This window comes from Argiope bruennichi, chromosome 3, assembly GCF_947563725.1.
Source record: "Argiope bruennichi chromosome 3, qqArgBrue1.1, whole genome shotgun sequence".
In the NCBI taxonomy this organism is placed as follows: Eukaryota; Metazoa; Arthropoda; class Arachnida; order Araneae; family Araneidae; genus Argiope; species Argiope bruennichi.
In genome coordinates, this window is record NC_079153.1 from 8,567,695 (window position 1) to 8,592,984 (window position 25,290).

Sequence of the window (25,290 nt, forward strand, 5' to 3'; positions counted from 1 at the left end):
TCACTTAAATTCTTTGATGCATTCTATCTTCAATACTTGTATTCCTGGTTGAATGTTTTTCTCTTCTTTCAAAGAATGAGTTTGTTTTTTCGAATAACTGTACAATCTTTCTGCGAAAAGCGCAACAATGGAAACAGAGCATCCCATTGCCAAAATAACAAATGTTCCCAAAGTATTCTCAAACTGCAGGCTTTGAACTCCAACATTTCCTTCGGATATACATTCCGTGTAGCCAGAGAATTCATCGATCATTCGTTGCTGAAGCCAACCAGATTCAGAATTGTGCCGAAGGCTGAAAGAAAATTGAAATAGTCAATATAAAAATTTATTGAAAGAAAATTGAAATAGTCAATATAAAAAATTATGGAAAGAAAATTGAAATAATCAATATCAAAATTTATTGAAAGAAAATTGAAATAGTCAATATCAAAATTTATTGAAAGAAAATTGAAATAGTCAATATCAAAATTTATTGAAAGAAAATTGAAATAGTCAATATCAAAATTTATTGAAAGAAAATTGAAATAGTCAATATCAAAATTTATTGAAAGAAAATAATGGGTCAATTAAGTTATTCACTATATGTTGGATTAAAAATTGAAATAAATTAGAATTCATTTCAAACTGTCATGCACTTATTTGAATTTCGATTGTCAAATACCACTGTTATAAAATTAATTGCCATTTTCTCTAAACCATCTTTTAATTTACAAAACCCAGCACAATGCAAATTCTCCAAGAAAATGACTGTCCAAACATTTCATTGAATAGAATGTTAGCTTATGTTTTTTTCTTGCAATATTTGTACCTCACTAAGAATCTTACTTAGACTAACATTCATGAATTTGCGAAAACTGAAAAGGAAATTTTAGCATAAATTAATTGAATTTACTAAAGCAATTTTCTAAAATTAGAAAATGGGCATTGGTCATTTTAGACGAATTTATTTTTTAATAAAAAACAAGGAAATCCTATAAAATAATTTCACTTAGATGTTAAATTGTTAGAAAATAATTACATCCACACACAAAAAAATTCGATTTTTCGAATTTCGATTTTGGGTTTTGTAAAACAATTCGATTTGTTATAATGTTTTACTTATTATGTTAAACATTCTTATTTAATGTTTTGGGATGCAATATTCTTAATGATACTATTTTGCAAGACTAAGAGCACCATTATTTCCATTCTTAAAAAACAATTAAGCATATCAGTAATCCAGATATGAAAGAGTTCGATATTATTCTGGAGAAATGGATAATGGAAATGGATAAAATCAAATTAATACAGAAATGGATAAATTTGATTAAAAATTAAATAATTATTTTATGACACACGTCAAAGAAAAATAGCAGATTTAGCAATGAGCAAAGATGATTCCACTCGTTCATTAGCTCTCAATTAAATGGAAGTTATCGATTACTTTCTTTTAAACTTCATTATCGCAAGTTTAAAATACTACTGATACTTTTATATTTTTTTCTATCACTGAATTTAATAAAAAAGTGAAATCTTGCCAATACCACAAAGAAATTATTATAGATTGGGATACATCTTAGAAGCCAAAGAATTTTGCTTTGTCATTGACAATGGCATTGAAAATTTAGAGCAATTATCATTTGTGTACAGTCATACAAATTTTTGAATTAACATTCACTATAGACTATAATATTGATTTGTTGCATTTATATATAATGACATTTAATTTTTAGTCTCAAAACTTGATAATAAATATGCATCACACTCATGTCGTATATTAACAGAGATGATCATGTATCATTAACTTGATTCATTTGAGACCATATCACTAATTGCGCTATTAGTACGAATCGATGCATAATAACAATGGTTATAGCTATTCCCCCAAAAGAATTTTTTTTATTTTCTTTATCAGATATTTTTATCTGTGAAGGATCTTAATTATGCTTCTCATTATCTGGTTCTCTGGCATTTTTATCTTAATTGCCAATAAGTGCATCTCATTTTTTGTTTTCGTAAGTGATGTTTAAAAGAGTATGAATAAGTTTGCTATAAGATTGAAATGCTTAGGTGGATCCTATTTTCCATTATGAACCAGGTTAAGGTTAATACCAATATTTGAATACTAGGGTTAATTTCAATATTAGATGTTGCTTGTTTGTTACTTATTTAAGTAGTGAAAGGTCTCTGGTATTTCTGATAAATTCTAAAAATCCTCATATTTTAATTTGATTAACCCTTTGCATTCGGATGTCCCCCCTCAATCACCATTCAAGGCGGTATATTATTATGAAATTTCATTTGTTTTTTTAAACTTTGTTAAATTTTTTAACTTTTGGTTTTTAAAACTGATTCTTAAAAATGCCTACAGAGTATTAAGAAGATGCAGATTAATTTTTTTTCGGAAACTCATCTTAAAACAATTGTATATACATTTATATTTCGTAGCAATAAACAAGTATAGGATGATTAATTGTATATTGAATTACTTTTCCGTGAATAAAGGTTTAGATCCACTTAACAACAAGATGATAAAAGCTAAATTTATTTTGAACAAACAGCCAAAATTCAATATGTTAAAAAAATGAGATGTAGAATTATTATAAAATAAATGCAGAATATATTGTATGAATTTTTTTAATATCATGGATAGGTAACCTTTGCAACAGTACTTGTTAGAAAATAACCAGGAAAGCTTTTGACTTAAGATAATATTTCTCTGAATTAGAAGAAAACAGTAATGGCAAATGGAATTCACATTTGCTCTAAAATACAAAAAATTGTGTTTTATAAAAAAAAATGAGAAATTGAAGCGTAATTTGTGTAGCATAATGGAGTACAGAATGGAAATTTGCTGTCTAGAATGGTTAAACACACCAACGAAATTTGAAAATAAGTCGTATCACTGACTCTCCGACTCGCCCGAAGGCACACGGATAAAAATACTGAATAACCGGACCACCGCAACAGCAACACTGGAGGTAATTGTGGTTGAGTCCTAAGGGCCATCACCGGCCACGGTACAACCCTTCCCGAAGGAAGTACGTCGCATCATGTATGGGAGGAGCCAGATTCCCCACCTTTTTGTATACCCTCCAGGGTGGCGAGATGAAACCAACATACCGGAAGCATCTCATCCTCTTTTCGAGGTGCTCTCCAAGGGGTTAAATTTGAAAATAAGTCCACTATAAGTTCCTATGATTGCAAAGGTTTCTGATTTCATAAAATGCCAACAAAAGACCATATTTGAAGAATAAAAAAAATACTGAGTAATACCAAACTCATCAACAAATACTAAGTAATGATACCAAGTAACAATTGCGCCTGCATAAGATGAAGAGAAATGATATTAAATAAATAGGATTTTTAGAAATTTAACTGTTTCTGGCTAGGCATAGGATCTTTTCCCAATTAGAATAACTTCAAGCTATCTATCTGCAACAGTTCCACAGAAACATTATATTTTTTATTGAAAACGTAATTATTTCAATTACTGATTCAGAAACCACATGAATAACCTTTTTGAATATGCCAGTTTGTATTTACACAATAAATAAAGAAACACACAGATTTTGTTATTAAAAATTCACATGCATAGCGAGATAGAACTTAAATCAGCGCAGAAACCGCACTACTCATGCAGCTTATTTATTATAATACTAATAATTAATTGCAATACTAAATATTTTTGATCACCCTGCTTCCTTTTCTTTACTTCTTGTTTGGCATTAAGGATATATTATTGCATTATTTTACATTAGTCTTTGTCATTAAAAGCTTTCGTTATATCTAGTGTAAATATAAATAATTAAACTGTAAAAAAAGGAACAATCCTGAAGATATTGATATAACATTGTCAGAAAATCAAGTGTTCAATTAAAAAAAATACACGAATTGGGAAAACAAAGATATAGCTGAAAAAAAAAGACAAATATTCCAAAAATGTTACATCGTATTTTTTTATCAAGATTAATTTAGCTGATCTCAGAAAGTGTTTCTTTCCTTTTTTCAAATGCAAAATGCATTCTTTTAAAAATTTTACTAATTTAAATCACCTTTGTATTAACGTACAATAAAAGGAACAGCTAATGTACCTAGAAGTTCCAGAGGTAAAAGCGCAAGTTTTTAAAAAAATATTTAGAATAAAAATGGGTAAGGTAATAAGAAAATTGTGTTAAAGTAAATAAGAAAATTTATATTGAGGAAGAACTTGCCAATTTATATAACATGACATTCCAATGATCGAAGAAATAGACAACGAACATGCCATTTTTTAAAAATTTGTATTACGTTATAACTACACTTAAGTATATTTTTTCTCTTTTATGATATTATTTAAAACTAGGTAGTTTAGCCCTCTGTTCTAAAATCTATATTACCCGATACTGTCCCCAATTTTCTTCAGTTCTATTTAGCAAGTTTTAAACTCTACCGGCCATTCGTTCAGTGATGGGAGCTTAATATTTCCATGATGACAGTATATATTTGCCGATTGGCCTACTTTCGATTCGAAACTCAAAGCCCCAGAATGAGAGCATTCCTTGCTGATATCTCCAATACCTAGCTATTGATTCTTTTTTTCATATTTTGCAGTCAACGTAGCAGCTTCAGGATCAGCTTTTCTTATCAGATTGACAGATTCTCGCTCTGTCTCCTTGGTCATTTTAATATTAATAATTTAATAATTTAATTAAAAGATAAAAAAATAATCATTGGTTTAAATAACTACTGAGTGCTTTTAGACTCCAATATTTTTATATTATAATTATATATTATAATAGACTCCCCATATTTCATATTCGTGTAATTAACGCATCAATTACTTTTTAATAGTTCTCTTTTCAAAGCTTTTACATGAAAATGTTTATACAAATTTATTCTTGTAAATACTTATTTCAGTTTTTATAATAAAAAAATTATTTAGGGAATTGTATCTTCCTTGTAATTCTAATCTATTTAAATATGAAAATTCACTCTTCATCCATTTAAGAAGAATTTTGTTAAAGAACAATTTGATTGGAAGTATTGTTTTTAAAGATAGGAATTTAATGCAATTCAGAAATTTCATGTTTTCTGAAAAATCTATTAAAAGATTGTTTTGATATATTTTCTACTGAAAACCACATCTTCAAGTTATCCTTTGCTTTATAATTCACATTAAATTATATAAATCTTCGTTTTTTTTTTGTTACATATTTACTTTTGATTTTGATTTTTCAAATTTTACGATTCGAAGAGAAAAATTGGCAAATGATGAACAATTGCTAATTGTTGGTTTAATAATTTGAAATACACGATTCATTGAAATAAATTATGCATAATCATAATCGAAACCAAATGATCAAGTTATATATGGAGACTATATTTTATGCATTTTAACCCCTCATATATCTTTTTAATCTATGATTTTTAAATATCTTTTATCAACGACTTTTATAATGTGTAATTATTTGTAAAAAAGTAACAAAGAATGATTATTTGAAAAAAAAAAGACAGAAGAAACGTCTATGGAAATTTGGGACTTGATCATCTTTTTCTCTCCAGTTAATCTCCAGACAATCTCCAGTTAAGTGCTTATCAGAGCCATTTGTTTGTTTGTTTGTTTCTTATGGCACTTGCCACTGACAAGCCCGCTGTTACGAAGACAGCGATTTAAGCCTAAGGGGGACGTCTCTTATTTTTTATAGCAGCGCCAACTAGGGCCAAGAGTACGACTTTGCCACTCACGCATCTTTCATTCGCTTGCACAACCCCTTTTTACAGGAGGGCACATTCACACATCTGACAGATAGAACAACAGAAGAACAACCATGCCCAAACCGGGACTCGAACCCGGGGCGCCCAGATCATGGGAAAAACGCGCTACCTGTATGCCAGGACGTCGCTTTTTTTTTTCTTTCATTTAAATGACTTATGTCAGCCTTTTTTGTATTTAATTCTGTAATTTGTAAAAATGTTAAATCTTAAAAGATTAGATAAAAAAAAATAACTTGGACAAGCATAAGCATACAAAGCATCCTTTACATTCTAATTGAGATTAAAGTAACAAATTATGCCGAAATGGAACGAATCCTCTAATCAGGAGGTTAAACAAGTCTATTAAGGAATGAGGCCAAAATAATTTAATTATTCAATAAATATAAACATTAATTATCTAATTAAACATTTAATTATCTAATTTATAATTCTCAGTAGGAATAATTACTTGAGAAACCGTCGAGAAAAAAACATTTATACAAATTTCGAGCTTGTTTAGCTTTTCCTTAACTAATGTTTAACCATAGGTTATAATTTTATTAGAATTATTCAAAAGGATATTAAAGTAAAGGTATTTAATATCTATGAAGTGAAACCTCACAAAGTTATTTATGCACAAAGAGGATATGAATTATTATGAATTAAGAGGATAATGGGATCGTGACTCGATATCATCAAAAATCCATGATGAGTGTTCATTTACTGTCTTGATACAAACATCCTTACGTTGGTGCACTTTAGCATATCCTCATAAACAGAATGTTGCTCAAGTTTATAAAATCCATTTTTCTATAACATTAAAATGTTAGCTAAATGTATTTGCTCTTTTTCTCTGACACACTTGAATAAACCTTTTTATTAACTCTGTTATAGATTTAAATCTCATACGATTCTGCAGCTTTTCGTTCTTTTAAAAATGATCTTCACATTTCAGTTGATTGCCATTTATTTCCTTTCTGTAGGAAAGTTATCGTTAGTGTAAGTTAAAATCACTGAAGTGAATCATAATTCCTCCTTAGTGTAACCGAGTCAAAAGATAAAAGCCTTTTCAACTGTGTCCAATTAGAAGCGAAGAACGCGCTTTCGTCACTTAACAAGCTCCTTTCACTGGTCCCGAAGTCGGACGGATTAATGCCCGTCTTTATTGATTTGCGGAAACCTCTTGAAAAATTCTATATGCGCCTCCTTTTCACTGAACTCTTATCGTAACCTGGTTCTTTTAAATAAATGAGAGCATTCAATCCATTGATTTGTCAGAGATGAATTTCTTTCTTAAGTTAAAATAGATAGGTTCAATTTATACTTGTAATATAACTAGTAGGCTTTGACGACCCACTGGTGAGTCAAGATTGATGCTTGCTAAAATTTTAAATTCAATATTTTAGGTGATTTGGTGTCTTAATAGCTTCTTTCTTCAACAAAATATTTTAAGTTTCAAATTTTGATGTCATATAAATCATACAATTAAAGAAACCTTATACCATTCATTGTTCTATGTATGTCTTTACTTTTCTGTCAGCTCTCCTAAAATTTGAATTTTTAAATTGAGAGGAGGTAATTTTGAATTTCAATTAAAAAATAAAACTTTTTAGCTGAAACTGAACACATTTTTATACAATTTCAAAGAATGATTCAATAAAAATGTATCTGTTTCCTTATAAAATTCTGTTTTTAATTTCACTTTCAAAAGGATTTAAATTGACGTAAATAATAATGTTTCCTTTTGGTTCAGTTAATAAATGTACTTCTGAAGAAATTATAAATTTTAAAGTTTATAAAATCTTTCGATTCTATAAATTATATTCAGTGAAACATCCTTGATATTCCAATTTTTAAATGAAAAAAGAATGTTCCACTCTTCTGCAAACAAATCTGACCGAGTCATGAAGTTTTGAATATCATTATTTTAAGGCAATCAACAATTTCATCCTTTTAAGCCCAACTCATAAGCATAACATCCACGAGACGGTCAATGCAATAATCTGAATTACGTGCCTTTATAAAGTGGTGATATTTAGATTTTCATAAATTAGATTCTGTCGGAAAAAGAAACATTTATATATTAGTATTCCAAGAATATTATAAGATTCTGTCGGAAAAAGGAACATTTCTATATTAGTATTACAAGAATATTATAAGATTCTGTCGGAAAAAGAAACATTTTTATATTAGTATTCCAAGAATATTATAAGATTCTGTCGGAAAAAGGAACATTTTTATATTAGTATTACAAGAATATTATAAGATTCTGTCGGAAAAAGGAACATTTTTATATTAGTATTACAAGAATATTATAAGATTCTGTCGGAAAAAGGAACATTTCTATATTAGTATTACAAGAATATTATAAGATTCTGTCGGAAAAAGAAACATTTTTATATTAGTATTCCAAGAATATTACAAGATTCTGTCGGAAAAAGGAACATTTTTATATTAGTATTACAAGAATATTTCATTAAGCATGACTCATAGGACCGAGGACTGCACATGAATACAAAATTGAAATTCTGTATATCATCAGAATATGCATTAATTTAAACTGCCTAAAATATAATTATTTATTTCCTTTAAACAATTATTATATTTAGCTAATTGCTATTTTTATGCTGGCAACTAAACGTTTAGAAATTAGCTATTGATTCTCGATTAAAGTGGATATCTTGTATATATTTAACTACCATTGTCATAAAGAGTGCAAAATTATTGAATTAATAATATCAATATTTTAAAAGGCCATAAAAGCCTTTCACTTATTTTTCAAGAAATGATCATGTTCTTTATTTATTTTATTTCATAAAGACACGTGCTAAAAATTACACCTTGCTAGATTTAGCTTGTTGTGAGTGTTCATTAATTTGAGCTTTTGTCAGCGTAATGGCAACACGATTATAAAAGCTAATGTCTAAATGCAAGCATAATATCAGATAAGTATACGTCAAAATAATAGATATCATTAAAATATATATATATTTTTTTAATTTTAAAATAATGTAAAAGAAAATTATATTATGACGTGATATTCTTGAAAATTTCTCATAATTTTTAATTAATGAAAATTTTACTTAAAATTTAAAAAAAATTTTCCAGAGGAGCACATTTTTACCTTCCAAAAAATATATGTGCCAAAAGTCTTTCACGCACACATACATTCATTTTTATTATAAATGTAGATAAAGATATAAGAAAATTTTTATCGTTGTTTGACTAAAAAGAAATTTCTTTTCTATACCAAAATTGAGAGAAATTTTAAAAGCATAAATTTCATCATATAGCTCAAAGTGTATCAAAAAGAGTGCCTTTGCTGCGCAATAAATAGTAGCTGTATTTTTCTGAAAAATTTGTATTACTGTATTTTTAAAAAATTAATATATTCGAATTCTGAATACAAGCAATGCAAATGTTCAGTGAACGTTCCGCTGGTATATATAAAGTTTGTGATCTAATTCTTGCCAAACAGTCTGTAACATTTTTTTTTTTTTTGGATACTGGCAATAGCAATTATAATATGAACTTTCTTACTAGATGTTATTGTTGAATATGAATATACTTCAATAGCAAGTAATCGCATCGGTCGATCAGTTTGAGTAAAGACATGATTGCTATTATCTTGGCAATCACGATATTTAAATGACTTTCCTCACCGATTTCATTTTGTAGAAGATTGCTTGCAAATATCATCCTGTCCAGCAATCACTATGGGCACTATTGATTTGAAATGCCAGTGTCTCAGCTGTTATCGCTAGTATCAGCAAACACATGCGATTAAAGAACTCGAGAAAAGTTGCATTACAAAATTGATATGAGATGTATAACAAACGAACCGCATATTGAATAAGTGTAATGTTTGCAAAACTTGAATACAATATTTTTTGAAATATGCATTTTTCAAATAAATTCAGAAACTACTTATTGCACTATAAAGGAAATGATTCCTATATATATTTTGGAAAGTATGCGTAGTTAAGTTTATTCCTATTCTGAAAAATAAGGACAGTACCTCGATTCATTCGTTTTCAATTAAATTTCAAATTAAAAGCACATGCTCACAATGAAATTCCAGAACGAAATGAACTGCTGAGAATGAAACATTATGAAACACATAGGAAACATTAAATAATAGCAATGTCTAGCATAAATTTGAAAAGAGAATGAGCATATACAAGCGGAATTAAATTATTTACTGATTCCAATACTTTATAGTTATAGTTAAATTTCATTCTTCTAAAATTAATTAAAGATCACCATTTTTCGAAGCTACTTACATTTTGTCAGTTGCGGAAATGAAAACTTTTTTAATTCTGAAATCAGAATGCTACAAGAATTCAACTTATATCCTCTAAAACACTCTGGATATATTCACAGCATATTGGATGAATTCCTCTAGAAATGACATTTGACAAGAAAAGACAATTCAGAGAAAATGATTACATATTTTATTACGGCATTGGAAATTGCAATTGCAAAACTGGAATTGAAACTCTGGCCTATCTACAACATGTCCGCGTTCATCTCAATTTAAAATTCCTTTCATAATTAAGTTTAATGTGAAAAGAAAAGACAGCGAAAACAATTAAATAGTTTCATTTGTACACTAGAGAAAAGTCAGACTATAAATCGATCATTCTCTTTAAAAATTTCACTAAACCATTTATTATTTCCGTTACAAACATCTTTTTTTTTAAATGCATTAAATACGAAAAAGCACTGTAACCGTCAAAACATTTCGAACTCGAGATTTTGATAAGTCTGCCCCCACGTTTCAACCTATCTCAGTCCAAAAAACACAATTTTTTGGCATTATATCTTTATCTCTGAGCACGAAAACTCTGTCAATGAACAGGGTGAAGTTTGTCATATGGACTTTTGACCAAATTTATAATTCGCTAACAAAATTGGGAAGAATTCCATTTAGAAGATGTCTGTCTGTTCGAATACAAATGAACTCATTCACTACAAAACGCAAAGAACTATATAGACAAAATTTGGTACATAGGTTTAGCATCTAAAATGTAGATTTTATAGAATTTTGGATCAAATCTGTCAAAGTGTCAACCATCTATCGTTTTATACTTTAGCATGCATGTAAACGTAATAATATAAGTTTATCGTAAACATGAATTTTTAACTAAAATGAATGCAGTAGCTTACGTAGTTGAAAACAAAAATATAGTAATTAAATTCTTTGGTGAATCAAATAATATATTCGGTTAACAGAAGATGGAAGATAAATTTATTTCATTGGTAGATTTATTAAATAAAGCGAAATAAAAGACCTACTGATTTAACAAACACATTAATTTAACAAAAGATTGGAGATGAATTTACCCCATAGGTAAATTTATTAAATAAAGCGAAACAAAAAGGAATGCTAATTTACATCACCTCGAAGTTTATTCTATACGCAGTGACGGTTGGCGGAGTTCTTGAACTCAGCATTTCTTCAACTACGAACAAAAGAAAGTAAAAAAAAGAAGTATAATTACGAAAGACGTTTTGTGATGAATGATTGTTGAACAAAAATTTGGGTATAATATTACATTACAAAGATGATAACTGCGAAGAGTAAGATTTAGTCCTATTAATCATACGACGGCAACACATCAATCTCCACCGTCAAATGTATACTTTATAGCATTATTTCGTCTCTGGCCGGCAGCCATTCCCTGCTGGGTTAGCCATTAGCCAGAGATTTACGGGTACGGATCCTTTTCGTTTATACCATAGCTCCGGGAGGGAGGCAGCCTTTCTAGAACTATAAGGAAGGCACTGCCTTATTACATTAAATAACACCCTTACATCCATGTTTTTAGAACCAAAAGCACTCTTCCGGTTTGGTTGTATGACTTTTCCGTATGGATGTTTCCATACCAATCATAAAACTGTCAATCAATGATCTCGTTTACAAGGCGGTTGTGCTACTAATAAGGATGTTCTAGAAGAGGCTACAACATTTTAAACGTTATCTAAAAGTGTCAGATTTGACGAAAGTTAACATGATATTCAATTTTGAATACTTAATGGCATGTTCTTTAATACAATTTCATGCGTTTTAATAAAAATCAATCAATCAATTTTTCTAATAAAAATCAATTACGAATGATATTTCTTCTCATATGAATACTATATCCACTTCGAATCAATAATTATTTCTTCATTAATTCATTACTTTACATAAATATATAACGATTTGCATTAAATGAAAGGGTTTTGAATTCATTAGTTTTTACTTTATTTCTTCTTGATTCGTTTGTTTAATTCAATAAGTTCGAATATTGAAATATAAGTTATTTAAACATATGCACTTAAAAAAAGTTGTTTCTTAAGTTTAAAGTACAGATAAATGAGATTAGTGGTATTGGAATGATTTGTAAGGAGGGAAAAGTTGCAAAAGCAATTCTTGAAATGTCGTAAGTAGTATGTCATATCACTGACTCTCCGGTACGCCCGAAAGCACACGGATAAAGAAAAGTGAATGACCGAACTGCAGCAACAGCAACACTGGAGGTAATTGTGATTGAGTCTTAAGGGCCATCACCGGGAACGGTACAACCCTTACCGAAGGAAGTACGTCCCGTCATCGATGGGAGGAGCCAGATCCCAATCTTTTTGTGTACCCTCCAGGGTGGCAAGATCCAACCACCATACTGGAAGCATCTCATCCTCTTTTCGAGGTTCCCACCCGAGAGTTGCCGTAATAGTAAGAAAAGCTTCCAACTACGGATGTTAAATTTCCATGTTACATCAGTTTAAAAAAAATCAGTTCCCTGAGTAGAAGCGTCATTAAAAATGTAAACTTTTCTGTTTATCATCGTAGATTTAAATTCAATGTTGTTGCATTTTTTAAAAAAATCTGTGCTCTGATAAAGATAAATTATTTGCTCATTATATAACTTTTCATTTTGTTCTGGCGTCCTGGCATAAAGGTAGCGCATCTTCCTCCTTGGTTCGAGTCCCCGTTTGGGCATGGTTGCTCTTCCTCTGTCCTACCTATGAGTTGTGCGAATGTGCCCTCCTGTAAAAAGAGGTTGTGCAAGCGAATGAGTAATTCGGGAGTGGCAAAGTCGTACTCTGGGCCCTAAGTGGCGCTACTAAAACAAGAGACGCACACTCTATCGGCTTAAATCGCTGTCTTAGAAACAGCGGACTTGTCTAAATGCCATAAGGCACAACAACACTTTTCATTTTGTATATGAAATATTGTAATTACGCAGTACATAAAATAAACAGTTTATTAAAGCTGAAGTATATTAATATTTTGCTAACTGATCCTTTGTATCTGAGAAAATTTGTAGGAGTTGTTAGCTGAATTCAGATTTAATTTTCTTCTAGATGCACTATTTATTAAACAATAACCTGAATCTACTGCTGAGAAATAAAACAGAATTAAAATAAAAAGATTTTTACATTAATATATGTAGTATATATTCTTCAGAAATTTTAGTTTTTGTAAAGATTGTTCTTATATGTAAAATAAATCATTAAAAATAGTGATGAATGAAGTTCTGGTAACACAGTCTTCAACAATACACATCTACACTTTAACTGAAATGTTTACTGATTAACTATGCTTTTTTTCTCTATTTTAAACAATGTAATTATTTCAAATTTCAGAAGAATTCAGGGCCATTTTAAACCTTCTAGGGGACTTGAAATAATGCAAATCTCGAAGCCCCCTTTTCCCTCTAAATTTTTTATAGATTTTAATTTAATTTTTATTCAGCAATTTTAAGCAGCAAATTTTGAAAAGCTACAGTCGCATGTCCCTTTCTAGAAAGTACATTTCAATATTTCATGTATAAAAGAAAGTACACTATTAAAATGTAAAATTAATTTTAAGCAAAATATTAAAAAAACAAAAGACAACTTTCTTTAATAAACTCTAAATAATATTGTAAAAGGAGGGAAAAATCTTTTCTAAACTGAAAGACTCCAAATTTTTAACAATAATAGTCCTAGTGTTGCTTTAAAACGGGATGTTAATATAACTAAACTAAACCAAATTTTTTACAATTATAAAATAGCATAAAGATTTATAATTTTAGATTATAAAATGCAAATTGTAATTAGGAATATTACTAGTACAAAGTTCCGAAATTAATTTAATAAATACTTTATTTTGATTTGAATAAATTTGATTGCACAGCTCTCTATCATTAAATGAAAGTATAAAACTAAACTTTCTAAAATTGCTAAAAATTTTCAAGAGCCTGACGGGCTCCTTGACAATAGCCATCTTTACCTATTTAATAATCCTGCCCTTCTTCCAACTTTGATTAGAATTATTTAAATAGCCTCTTTGGATTTTTGACATTACAGCTCTCGTATTGTACTAGATTCAAATATCTTGAGGATTTAATTATATTTATTAGAAATGGATTTAAAGCCACGTTTGAATGTGCCCATTGATTTGGACGTTCTTAAGCAATTTTTTCCCCTTTAAACAATATGCATTTTGCAGATATTTTGGTATGGAAAAAGTCTGGTTATCTCACAATGAGCCCATAGTCTGCAGAAGTCCAGTCGAGATCAATATAAGATTTCAAGAGCAAATGAATTTAGAACATTAGTTTCTTCATTAAAAGAAATAAAGTCAGACTTCTGTTATTGCATTGCAGGAGAAACTCTTGCTGTAACATTAAGGAAGTTTTTAAAGAGATGTTTTATTTCTTCATAATTATAAGAGTGAGCATTCACTTTTATTTCTGTAATTTACTGTTAATCATAAACCTTGATTAAATTTTCAGTATAGTTTCGTAATAGAAATATTGTAATGTTGATTTTAAAATGAATGAATCATTTTCTATTAATATATTGTTAAATAAAAAAATAGCATTATAATATTTTTGTAACAGCTGTAATTTGTTTTCTCAAAATAGGCGAAAATTTTGGTGATTTTGTATTAAATTTGAAGGAATATTTAACAGAACGTTAATTCTATAATCCACAAAAAATAATTTAAATTATTTCTGAGATCACATTTATATTTTAAAATGACTGTCAAAGAAGCCTCTCACAAGGAATGTTTAAAATACTTAAAGCATAAAAATATTCCTACCATTGTTTAGCATTAATTTATTATGAAATTCATATATTACTAATGTTAAATATCATTTACGTAAAGAAAGGCTTCCCATTTTCTCCTTATGCAAACAACAACAAAATACAATTTGAAGATAATTGATACAAAATGAAGTAAAGCAAAATAAACCCAGTTTGTAGAACATTTCGTAACAATTATGTGTCAAGATTATTTAGTATTTAATGCATTTCTTTTAATATAGAATAATCTTTTATTTAATGTTGACAATTAATAAAACATTTGGTATATCAGCGACATTTAATTTACATAATATATACTTGAGAAATAGCCTTACACTGTTTTTATCTTCATTGTGCTTTGCACTTGTCCAATTTTCTATTTTCCTATCTATATTTTATACACATTATATTTATTTTTTTAATTATATCTGAGGTAAAATCAGCAATATTTCAAAGTAAAGGCATTAAAAAAATGTCCACCATTGTTTCATTATGAAGTTAAATCTCATTCGTAAATGCAAAAAAAAAAAGAAAAAAAAAAGAGCAAATAAATAAATAAAATAAAAATAAAGAAATAAAATAAAAAATAAAGAAATAAAATAAAATAAAAAATCATTACAAGCATACTTAATATTGAAACATACTCATCACGGAAAAATATACCTAATCTTCTTATTCTGGTCACAACAATAAAAAAAAAAAGATGAAATATTCGTAACAACAAGACAAAAGACAAGATGAAATATTCGTGCGATCGGTTTTCAGTTTCTTTTCAACAATGAAATATACTGTTTCAAAATACGTTTAAAGTACTTCAAAAAAATTTATTAAATACTAGCCGCCTTTGGCGACCAGCCGGTTCGCCAATCTTAATGCTCGTTAAAATTTTAATAATTAAATATTTTATGTAATTCCTACTTTAATAGCTTCTTCATCAAATATTTTAAAGCCTCAAATTTTGATAGTCATGTAATTTACTCATAATAATATAAAGTCCTTCAGCCATAACATAATATGTATCTCTCTAATTTTCTGTTAGTTCCGGTAGAATTTATGCTTAAAATTAAAATGGAAATGACTATGCAAATAATATAATAATATTTTTTACTGAAACAAAGCATTTTTTTTAATATGATTGCTGATAATAGAGTCACTGAGCATTTAAACTTTATGGGCACTAAAGAATATCTTTCTTAAGTTATGTAATATCTCAAGAATTTGTCAACAAAATTTTCTCAGATTCATCATGAACAGATCGATTCATTAACAATGTTTCATTTTAAATGCATCAAACTTTAAGAAAATAAAATGAATCGTTTAAAATAATCGGTCGAAAACAGGTTTAAAAAACTACTTAAAAAACGATGTACTTAAAACTATAAGCATATACAAAAAATATATAACTAACATAAATACAATTTACTTACAAAAGAATGCAACTAACCTAAAAATAATTTAAATCATCCATTGATAACGGTTGTCATGGCAACAATCAGAATACGCATGCGTGAATTTTCTTCGCCAGCTCCGGTAACGCAAATGCGTGAATTTTTCTACGCCAGTTGGGGTAACGCTATGCAGATTATACATTTTTAATTTCCTTTATTCTGTGTTATTTTAATTCAAAAGTACTTCAGAATGAATCTGAAACATGGATTAATTAACAATGTTTCATTTTAAATGCATAAAACATTAAGAAAATAAACAGAATCGTTTGAAATAATCCGCCGAAAAATGTTAACCCTAGCCTCATTACTGTTGGGAGAAAAAAAATTGAAGCCTTACTCATTTGGCGGTGGGAAAAATGGAAGATTTTTTTGGCCGAAAAAGTTGGCGGTGGGGAAAATGGAAGATTTTTTTGGCGGGAAAGTTAGTTTTTAATTAATAATTAAAATTCTAATTAAAATTTCAAAAAAAGGGACCCCAGGTGCACATTCCCGACCTCTAAGGTATACATGTACCAAATTTGATAGCTGTATGTCAAATAACCTGGCCTGTAGAGCGCCAACACACACACACACACACACACACACACACACACACACACACATTGAGCTTTATTATAAGTATAGATAGAACAAAAAATTATACGGTAAAAAAAAATTGGTATCATTAAATGTTCCGAAAATGAATTTTCTACCCTAAAAAGTATATACTTGCCAGATTTGATAAATCAGACGGTCTGGCTCATACAGAGCCAGCACATACACACTGAAACAAACAGACGTAAGCTATTTTCCTTTTGTTTAAGCATCAAAATGTAGTAAAAATATCAATTCATTTTCCCGCCAAATACTCTTGCCAACAGATAACATGTTTTTAGAAAACCTAGACTAATCACTCCCTACCCCCTTTTATTTCTAAGAGATATGCATGATTTATTGGACGTTTATGACCCGCATGGGAATGTCCATACGGATCTGTCCCACTACCTTCTGGTTTTGGTTGGCATAATTTTTTAATACGAAAAAAAATGACTCGGACTACATAATAATAAAAGGCAGAAATGGCACCGCCTGTATAATTTAATTCAGACTTTTTGATTCCTAAAAAATTGATTTATTAAAGTAATAATCCGCGAGCTTAATTTAACTGCGATAATTACTGCATTGACCATGAAAACTTACCACCCTAGGTTCGGTTATATCTGATTCCTAGATTCGGTCTGACGTAATCATTCCAATTATGACCCGTTAGCAAAACGGATGATGCAATGCTCTTTTACTGTAATCAAAACAAAGCTGCCTGGTTGTATCATTTGTCTAGTGCTAGTTTATAATGCCTATAATGTTACATTAAATATCAAAATATAAGTGTCTAGTTTTCACTGACTGATACTCTTGATTAAATCATGTAAACGAAAGGAAAACGAAATTTTTTACCCAGTATGGCAGACCTTTAAAGCTGAAGATCAAGTTTTTACGAAAAGAGGAATTATACTTAAGAATTGGGCAGTTATGACAGTATTTTTATTAATTTGAAAAAATGCAATTAAAATTCTTTGAAATTTAATAAAAATCTAAAACAATATTTCAATTAATCTTAATGTATATTTATATCTAATTCATTGAGCATTTGTAAGACTCTTGCACTAATAACACAGAAAATTCCTATAATAACGTATAATTCAAAGCACATTTTACTTACACGTCATCCATGCGATTGATCCACTCTTGAGGTAAATTTTCATTAAAGGCTATCACTTTCCTTATGCCCCATACAGGTGTCTTGGCCATTCGAAAATTACAAGGCAAACCTCTCTTATGACGTTCATATAAAAAATTTCGCAATGCTATTCCTTCAGTGATTATAGCGAAAGACCTTGAATATACCAAGTCCATTCCGAAGCGACTGATATTTTTGAACGACAGAATGCATTGAGTTGGATTTTGTTGAACTCTCTTGAACAATGTACTAAACACAGGCGAGTCGCTGTCCTACGTAAAAACAATATGTGTTAAAAAAATTTCTAAAAACAATATCTATGCATTGAAATAATAATAGACTTCATAAAATAACATGAGATAATTGTTATGTCCAACGCAAAAATTCTATTAATTTTATTTAGAGTCCTTTTTGAAATTTTTGATATTGTTAGATTCTTTAAATCCTCATCACACCCATGAAAGTAAAAAAACACATTTGATAGTTTCCACGAACGGCCATGAAATCGTTTTTTGTTAAGTTCGTTGACTTAAGAACTCACTGGGCAGCGGTGGCCTGGTGGTAAGGTTTCGGCTCCAGAACTGAAAGATTGTAAGTTCAAGACCCGATTCAACCGAAGAACAATTATGTAAGCGGGTCTGGTGCATGTTAAATCCGTTGGCTTGGAGTGCCAGTTTAGGTGTCGTCATCGTCATCTGACCGATGTCCAAAATTGCGAGGTCTGTCCCTAAATAGTCCTAGTTTTAATCTATATATATATGTGCTTGTGTATGAATTAATGCTAAATGTTGTTAAAATGGATGCATTCAGGTTCAGAATTCCAATAAAAAGTCTAAATTCTTTTAATTTTGGGCATTGCTTTTAGTTTATCCTTTTCTGCTTTTTCGAAGTTTTTCTAAGGTACCATGTTCACAATTTTATTTTAATAGTTCCGATGTAATAAATCAAAGTGCAATATATGAAAATTTTGGACCATTACTGAATACTAGGTTTTTTTTTTTATCAATAATCTTATTTTCGGGTAAATTAAATAATTCGGCACATAGCTGTCTTGGAAATAAAGTTGTTATAAGAACTATAATAGTTTAATGGACTGTTTGATTAAATGATCAGGCAGTCCATATTTAATCATAATATAGAAAGACTTTTTATCATGTGAGAACATGATGTTGTTTTCGTTACAGGGTTTTGAATAATTGAAGGCGACGAATATTTGAAGCTCGAAATGCGTAGGCAATGAATAAACCATAAATGGCAATATTCATCTTCATCGGCTTCACCTGCTTTTACCAGTATTGCATTATTATTATGTATGCTTCTTTGGAAGCAGATGCGTTTTTAAAAGGTTGGCCGGAATGCGCTGATGGTTTTCGTTATATCTCGTAAACTAAATATGTTAGAAACATGGGGTTTTCACCATAGTAATCCTACGAGAATATAGAAGATCTCTCATGGAGTCATCTACTGCGCATGAGCTAATGGTTTTCTTTGTATCTAATAACTAATGGTTTTCGTTGTATATATATGTTAGAGACAATGGGTTTTCACCGTAGTAATCCTGCGGGCTATAGAAGATCTCAAATGGAGTCATTTACTGCGCATGTGCAGATAGTTATCATTATATCTTGTAAGCTGCATATGTTAGAGACATGTGGTTTTCACTTAGAAGTACCCCCCGGGGGGGACCTCTACGCCCCCAAAATTTTGGATCCATTGCGCCTGCTCAGTACGGATTTAGCTTAATATTGGTCAAATCAATGTCGGATCGCTACCATAGAGTTCTTATGGGTCTCGGGATGCCAGTGACGTCAATTTCCGGTCTGACCAGAAGTTGTTTTATCTCGGCTTCTACGCAACGTCAAGACGAGTGCGGCCCGTCTAAACACTCGTCTTGATAAATAGAATTGAATGACCTTTTTACCGAAACTTGTGTTTCGGTAGGGTCCGGGATCGGGTCTCGAAATTTACAAATTTGAGTTACATTGCGTTTCTTCGTTTCGTTGGACTGTACTCGCCGAAATGCACGTAGAGATATGAGTTTCACGTTGCTACCCTGAGTGATTCGCGAGATACGGGCTCTCAAAGTTGTAAGTATTTGAATTTTCGAGCGAGGTTTTGGACCTCGTTTTTGCAAAAACTCTCTTTACGACTGGCATCGATATACTCTACTCGATGTCCTCTATCGGACGACACCACATTTACGACGCTTACGTTATTAGGAACCGAGAAACGGAAAAAGAGCATGATGTTGTTTTGGTAAAGAGGGTTTGAAGCTCGAAATCGCGTAGGCAATGAATAAATCATAAATGGGGTGTCCTAAGCTTTCTCCCGATGAAACCTTGCAAAGAAAAAAAGAAAGGGAACGAAATCTTCAACCAACAAAAACGAATGATGAAAATTTAAACTTAGAAGCTGATAGAATTAAAAATGAACGTAAAATATCTTTACAATAAAATATCTTTACAACGGGTACGAAGAAAACGTAAACGTGTGTTGCAGAATCTCAATGGCAACACTCAATTTCAACCACAGAACGTGTCCATTTGAATCACAACCGTCAATGTTCAACGCAAAACGTCTCCATTTCGATTCTGAGTTTCAAATGTTGGTTTCTAACTCTAAGCAGTTCATGGTAAAAAATTTTCTCATATGAGAATATGAAATATGCGATATATGATTTCAATTTTTTTTTCTTACTTCTTATAGTATCAAAATAAACTTTTGTTGTAACCGTATCCTTAAGTTATATTGTAAAATTTAATGATTTAAATTGATAAAAATATAGAGAAAAAACAAATGGGAAAAATCATACTCTGAAAGTACTGTAGACGGACGACTGATATTCCAAAATGGGCTGTATATCTTTAGAAGCAGCTAAATCTCCAAGAGAGTCGATTTGGCGCGTTTTTCTCAAAAAGAGGTAAGTTAGAACCATCCCACTGAAATAGAAAGACATCACCAGAGTTGACAACATCCATAAAGTATCCAGAAGAGCACGTGTGTAGCTGTCAGGACGTTGTACGCAACCTGTAAAAAAGAATGAGACAAGATATATAATAATACTCAGTATTCCATAAACAGTAATTACATCAATTAATCATGATTCATCACTAAGATAATTTATTCATTAAAAATATTAAAAATGAAATATTTAATAAATAAAATAAAAAGACTCAAATTTGATTGAAAAAATAAATAATTGAATTTTGTACAGGACAGAAATAATAACATATATTTTTTTATTAATATTTAAGTAGCAGCATAAATGGTTTTTTTCACTCTATTTCTTTGATGAACTTTATAAAATGGATAATTTATTCAAACCAAATTTCTAGTTCTTATTCGAAAAAAAAAATATTATCTTAATTACAAAGAAAAGTAAAAACAAATCAATAATAATCTTTTTAAAATTAATTATGTATATATATTAAAAAATTTTATTAAATAAAAATAATATTTGTGATAAAAATTTGATAACAATCACTGTATTAAAGCGATATTAAATATATTTATGATCAAGGAAAATTACGCTTTAGAACAAACCTTTCAGTAAAATGGTTCTTATCAGACTCCACAGATTCTTGAAAAATCTGTCTATAATCTTTGATTCGGGATGCATGCACTTGTCACTGAGACACATCACAATCAACAGCAAAATTATTGATAGAAAAATAAACATCCAAACCTAAATCAAAATTAAAAATAAGTTTTCAGGCTTGTATACTTTTAACAGCGAAAAAATATTGATAGATGAATTCTATTATTTTGTAGACATTTTTCAAGTAATGTAAACACGACAAATATTTTTTTTTTTTGGTCTTTTAAAATCTTTCATATTATTTAATATTTAACAAAGCTAGAATTCTTCATCTTCTTTCTCCAACTATTATTTTAATGAACTTCTTGTGATTATAAGTCCAACAGTGCAAAAGTGTAATTTTGTAATTGATGTTTCAATCATTTATTGCTGAACTAGATTTCTAAAATTTTGTTAATCTGTATCTTTTAGATAACCAAATCAAAAATTTTAATATTTTTAGAAATGGATTTTCTGTCAATCGATTAATTTTAATAAAATTTTTCTCTAAATTTGAGAAAAACTATATTTTGAGATTTTATAATATGATATTAATTAATAAAGATATATATTACAGACAAAAAGGCAGAGAATTATGAAAAGAAAAATAAATACTTTCAAAGAGCAAATCTTTTACTGGATAGTAATAAATATGAACCTTGAAAATGATTCATAGTCAAATTATGAAAGATATTTCTGTTATGCTGTTACTAATTTTGTCTTCACCATCATGAATTTAATTTCAAATTATTTTCTACGTTTTAGAAATTTAAAAAAAAAATCTATTTCTAATTTATTTTTTATTATTACGAGATTATTAATGCAGAATTTGTTTTTATTATTATGGGATATTATTATTTTATATCTCATAATCATATATGTGTTTAAAGTTACATATCGCTGAATAAAAAAGAGGTTACAATCGTTGCATTTGTTTGATGAAAATGTTTTGAGTTTTAACTTCTTCCTCACCAATTAATTCTGTTTTGGGAATATATAATGTTTCCCTCGATATCAGACTTTTATTGCCCTTCAAGCTATGGTAAATTAAATTGTAGTGATGAAATCTTAAACTATCATTTTATACTGGAATTTTTGATCAGAAACAGGAATAAGTGTTTTTTTTTTTCATTTTAAAGTTATGTGGAAATACATGCACAGTCGTATTTAAATATTACAGTGGTTGCATATTCTGAATGTTTCTCCTTGACATTATATATATATAGATAGATAGTTATTACTTATGTTGTCTTACAATAATGCATAAACTTAGGGTTATGTATTTATAGAATTGTTTGAAGACTGGTGTATTCATTTCAAGGAAATAGTAAGGGTGCAAGTCTGATATCTAACTCCTTTCAGAAAAATACTCTGAAAAATAGTATTAAAGAATGCTTTTCGTATTAACGGTGAAAATAATTTTTTTATTCTATTCACGGCATGATCTCTGTATTTCTTTTTATTCGGAAAAAGGAGAAGTTAACAATACATCAACTTAAATATAAAGATACAGATTAATATAAAGATAAAGATTAATATAAAGATAAAGCTTAAATATAAAGATAAAGATTAATATAAAGATAAAGCTTAAATATAAAGATAAAGATTAACTCATTTAGTTGGAAGATTTCTCAGAAATTTTATTTTACAGAAACTTTTATTTCTTGAAGATGAGAAACAAATGTTTCGATATCAAGAAACATATATTTGATTAAATATTTTATGATTCATAAATCATTACATTGAAAATATTTATTGTTTTTTATCCGAAATTGTGTATATCCGAATTTTGTTTGGAATAAGAACAAAAAAAGGTCAATCATATAATTTTTGTTGAATTGCAAAATTCTATTCTCAAAACTTTAGTTTTTTGAAAAAATCTACTTCGGGAAAATAGATTTTTATTATTTAAATATCAATTTTTTTTTCTTTGTAAAGAAATATTATAATATGATACTTCTTATTAATTAATCTGATTTAATAATTAAATCAACATAGTTTATAATATGATACTTCAGATTTGATTGTTATATCACGCGTTTATGATATTTGTATGTGCAAAACGACGTTTTAGTAAGATATGACTAAGATAAGAAAGTTTAACTTGATTTATTATTAATGTGATTTCAAATTTTCTGTCCTCATTCTAAACATAAAGAAAATTTTTTAAAAAGGTAGAACTTACTTCCCAGTCAATTTTTCAAATAATATTACATTAACTGCAAAACTTACTTCATAATTAAAAACAGTTAAAATGTTAAATAATGACATTTTCCATTCAAATACTGGCACCAGGATTTCGATATCGTCTGCATACAGAGGTTCAGACATTCTAAAAGACGTCCATCGACCATATGTCAGAGTGAATGGTCCTAATGCTATATCAACTTCCTAAGGGTAAAACAAAAATTATTTTTTCCATATCAAAACTGTTCCCGACAATAATTAAAACAACATTAAAGTTTTCATTAACACAGCATTTGATTGATTTTAATTAAATCACACTCTGGAAAAACATATTTAACTTTGAGCACACGTAAATGATATTTAAGTTATTTCCTAATACTATCTATTAATAACTATATTATATATTATCTATTAAATTATTTAACATTGAAATTATTATAACTCTGTTTTTATTTATTAATTCCTTTTATTTATAAGTGCTCAATATCATCTGTGACTGACATCGTTTTTGTGTAATATTTTTATTACATTATTTATGTATATTATAATATATAATATAAATATTAGCGAATGATTGCCAATAATCCTAGTAAACACCCATGTAAACAACCTCAGAGGAGACTTTCTTTTCGATGATGATCAGCAAAGGATTTTTGATATTAAACTCTAAATAAATCCACGTTGATCAGCTATGGTTGGGCAAAAAGGTCACAGATTTAAGCCTAGGATTTGTTTTCTTTTTCTCAAATGTCCTTGTTGAGAAGTTGGTTCTTTGGTTATTGTTTTATTTTGCATTTTTTTTTCTTCTATTCTTACCAATCCAAATTGCGAAAAATACCTTTGACTTTCGATGCAGTTGTGAAGATCTCTGCATAAATGCGTCCAGCGCTATATTTTCTTTTTTTAAAAGATCGTCACAGCTAAGACTTGATTTCTGAGTCATTTGTTCTAATGACAGAGTATTCAAAACATATATTAATGTGAACAGATGATAATATATTTAAAATATATAATAGCTATGAATAGATAATTTTTAAATAAAATATCTTTCTGTCTTTATTATAGAATTTCTTAAATAAATAATCTTTCAAGACTTTCAGAATGTTAAATTCATCTTTCGAATCCCCTTTTTCATTTTTATTTTATAATTTTTCCTCAAATTTCATTTCAACACTTTTAACATTTATAAAAATATGAAAGGGAGAAAATGGCGGAATAATAAAATACGTTTAAATTTTCTTAAGAGTTTAAAATTTTAAATCAAAAAATGGCAAACCTTCTTCAAATTGACAATTGAATATGTGCTATTGACGATGATTCTCTTAAAATAAAATTCAGAAAAGTAGAGCAAAACCTACTATAATATCATTATGAATTTTGCAGAAATTCTGGAAATTGCATTGTATTAAGGTTTTAATGATTCTTTAAAGAGGTCGTAAAATTAATTTTTTTATCTGATTATGTATGACAAAAGAATTTAAAGAAGATTCAAATTTCTAGTCCTAAACGTTGTAGAACGATAATCTTTTAACTTTGATTTGTCTTTATTTATTTCTTAAAATTTATTCTTCAATAAATAGTAAAGA

At 28.9% G+C, this 25,290-nt stretch overlaps 1 protein-coding gene across 1 annotated transcript in view; it reads right to left on the reverse strand.

Moving 5' to 3' along the window:
* The window catches only part of LOC129962523 (glutamate receptor U1-like), a 49,713-nt gene continuing 24,423 nt past the window's right edge, over nucleotides 1-25,290 (reverse strand). The window contains exons 4-8 of the mRNA XM_056076276.1: nucleotides 23,750-23,908; nucleotides 21,484-21,625; nucleotides 20,753-20,967; nucleotides 17,923-18,212; nucleotides 1-292 (exon numbers count right to left, since the gene is read on the reverse strand). Of these exons, the coding sequence (XP_055932251.1) occupies nucleotides 1-292; nucleotides 17,923-18,212; nucleotides 20,753-20,967; nucleotides 21,484-21,625; nucleotides 23,750-23,908 (1,098 nt within the window). The remainder of the gene's footprint in view (nucleotides 293-17,922; nucleotides 18,213-20,752; nucleotides 20,968-21,483; nucleotides 21,626-23,749; nucleotides 23,909-25,290) is intronic.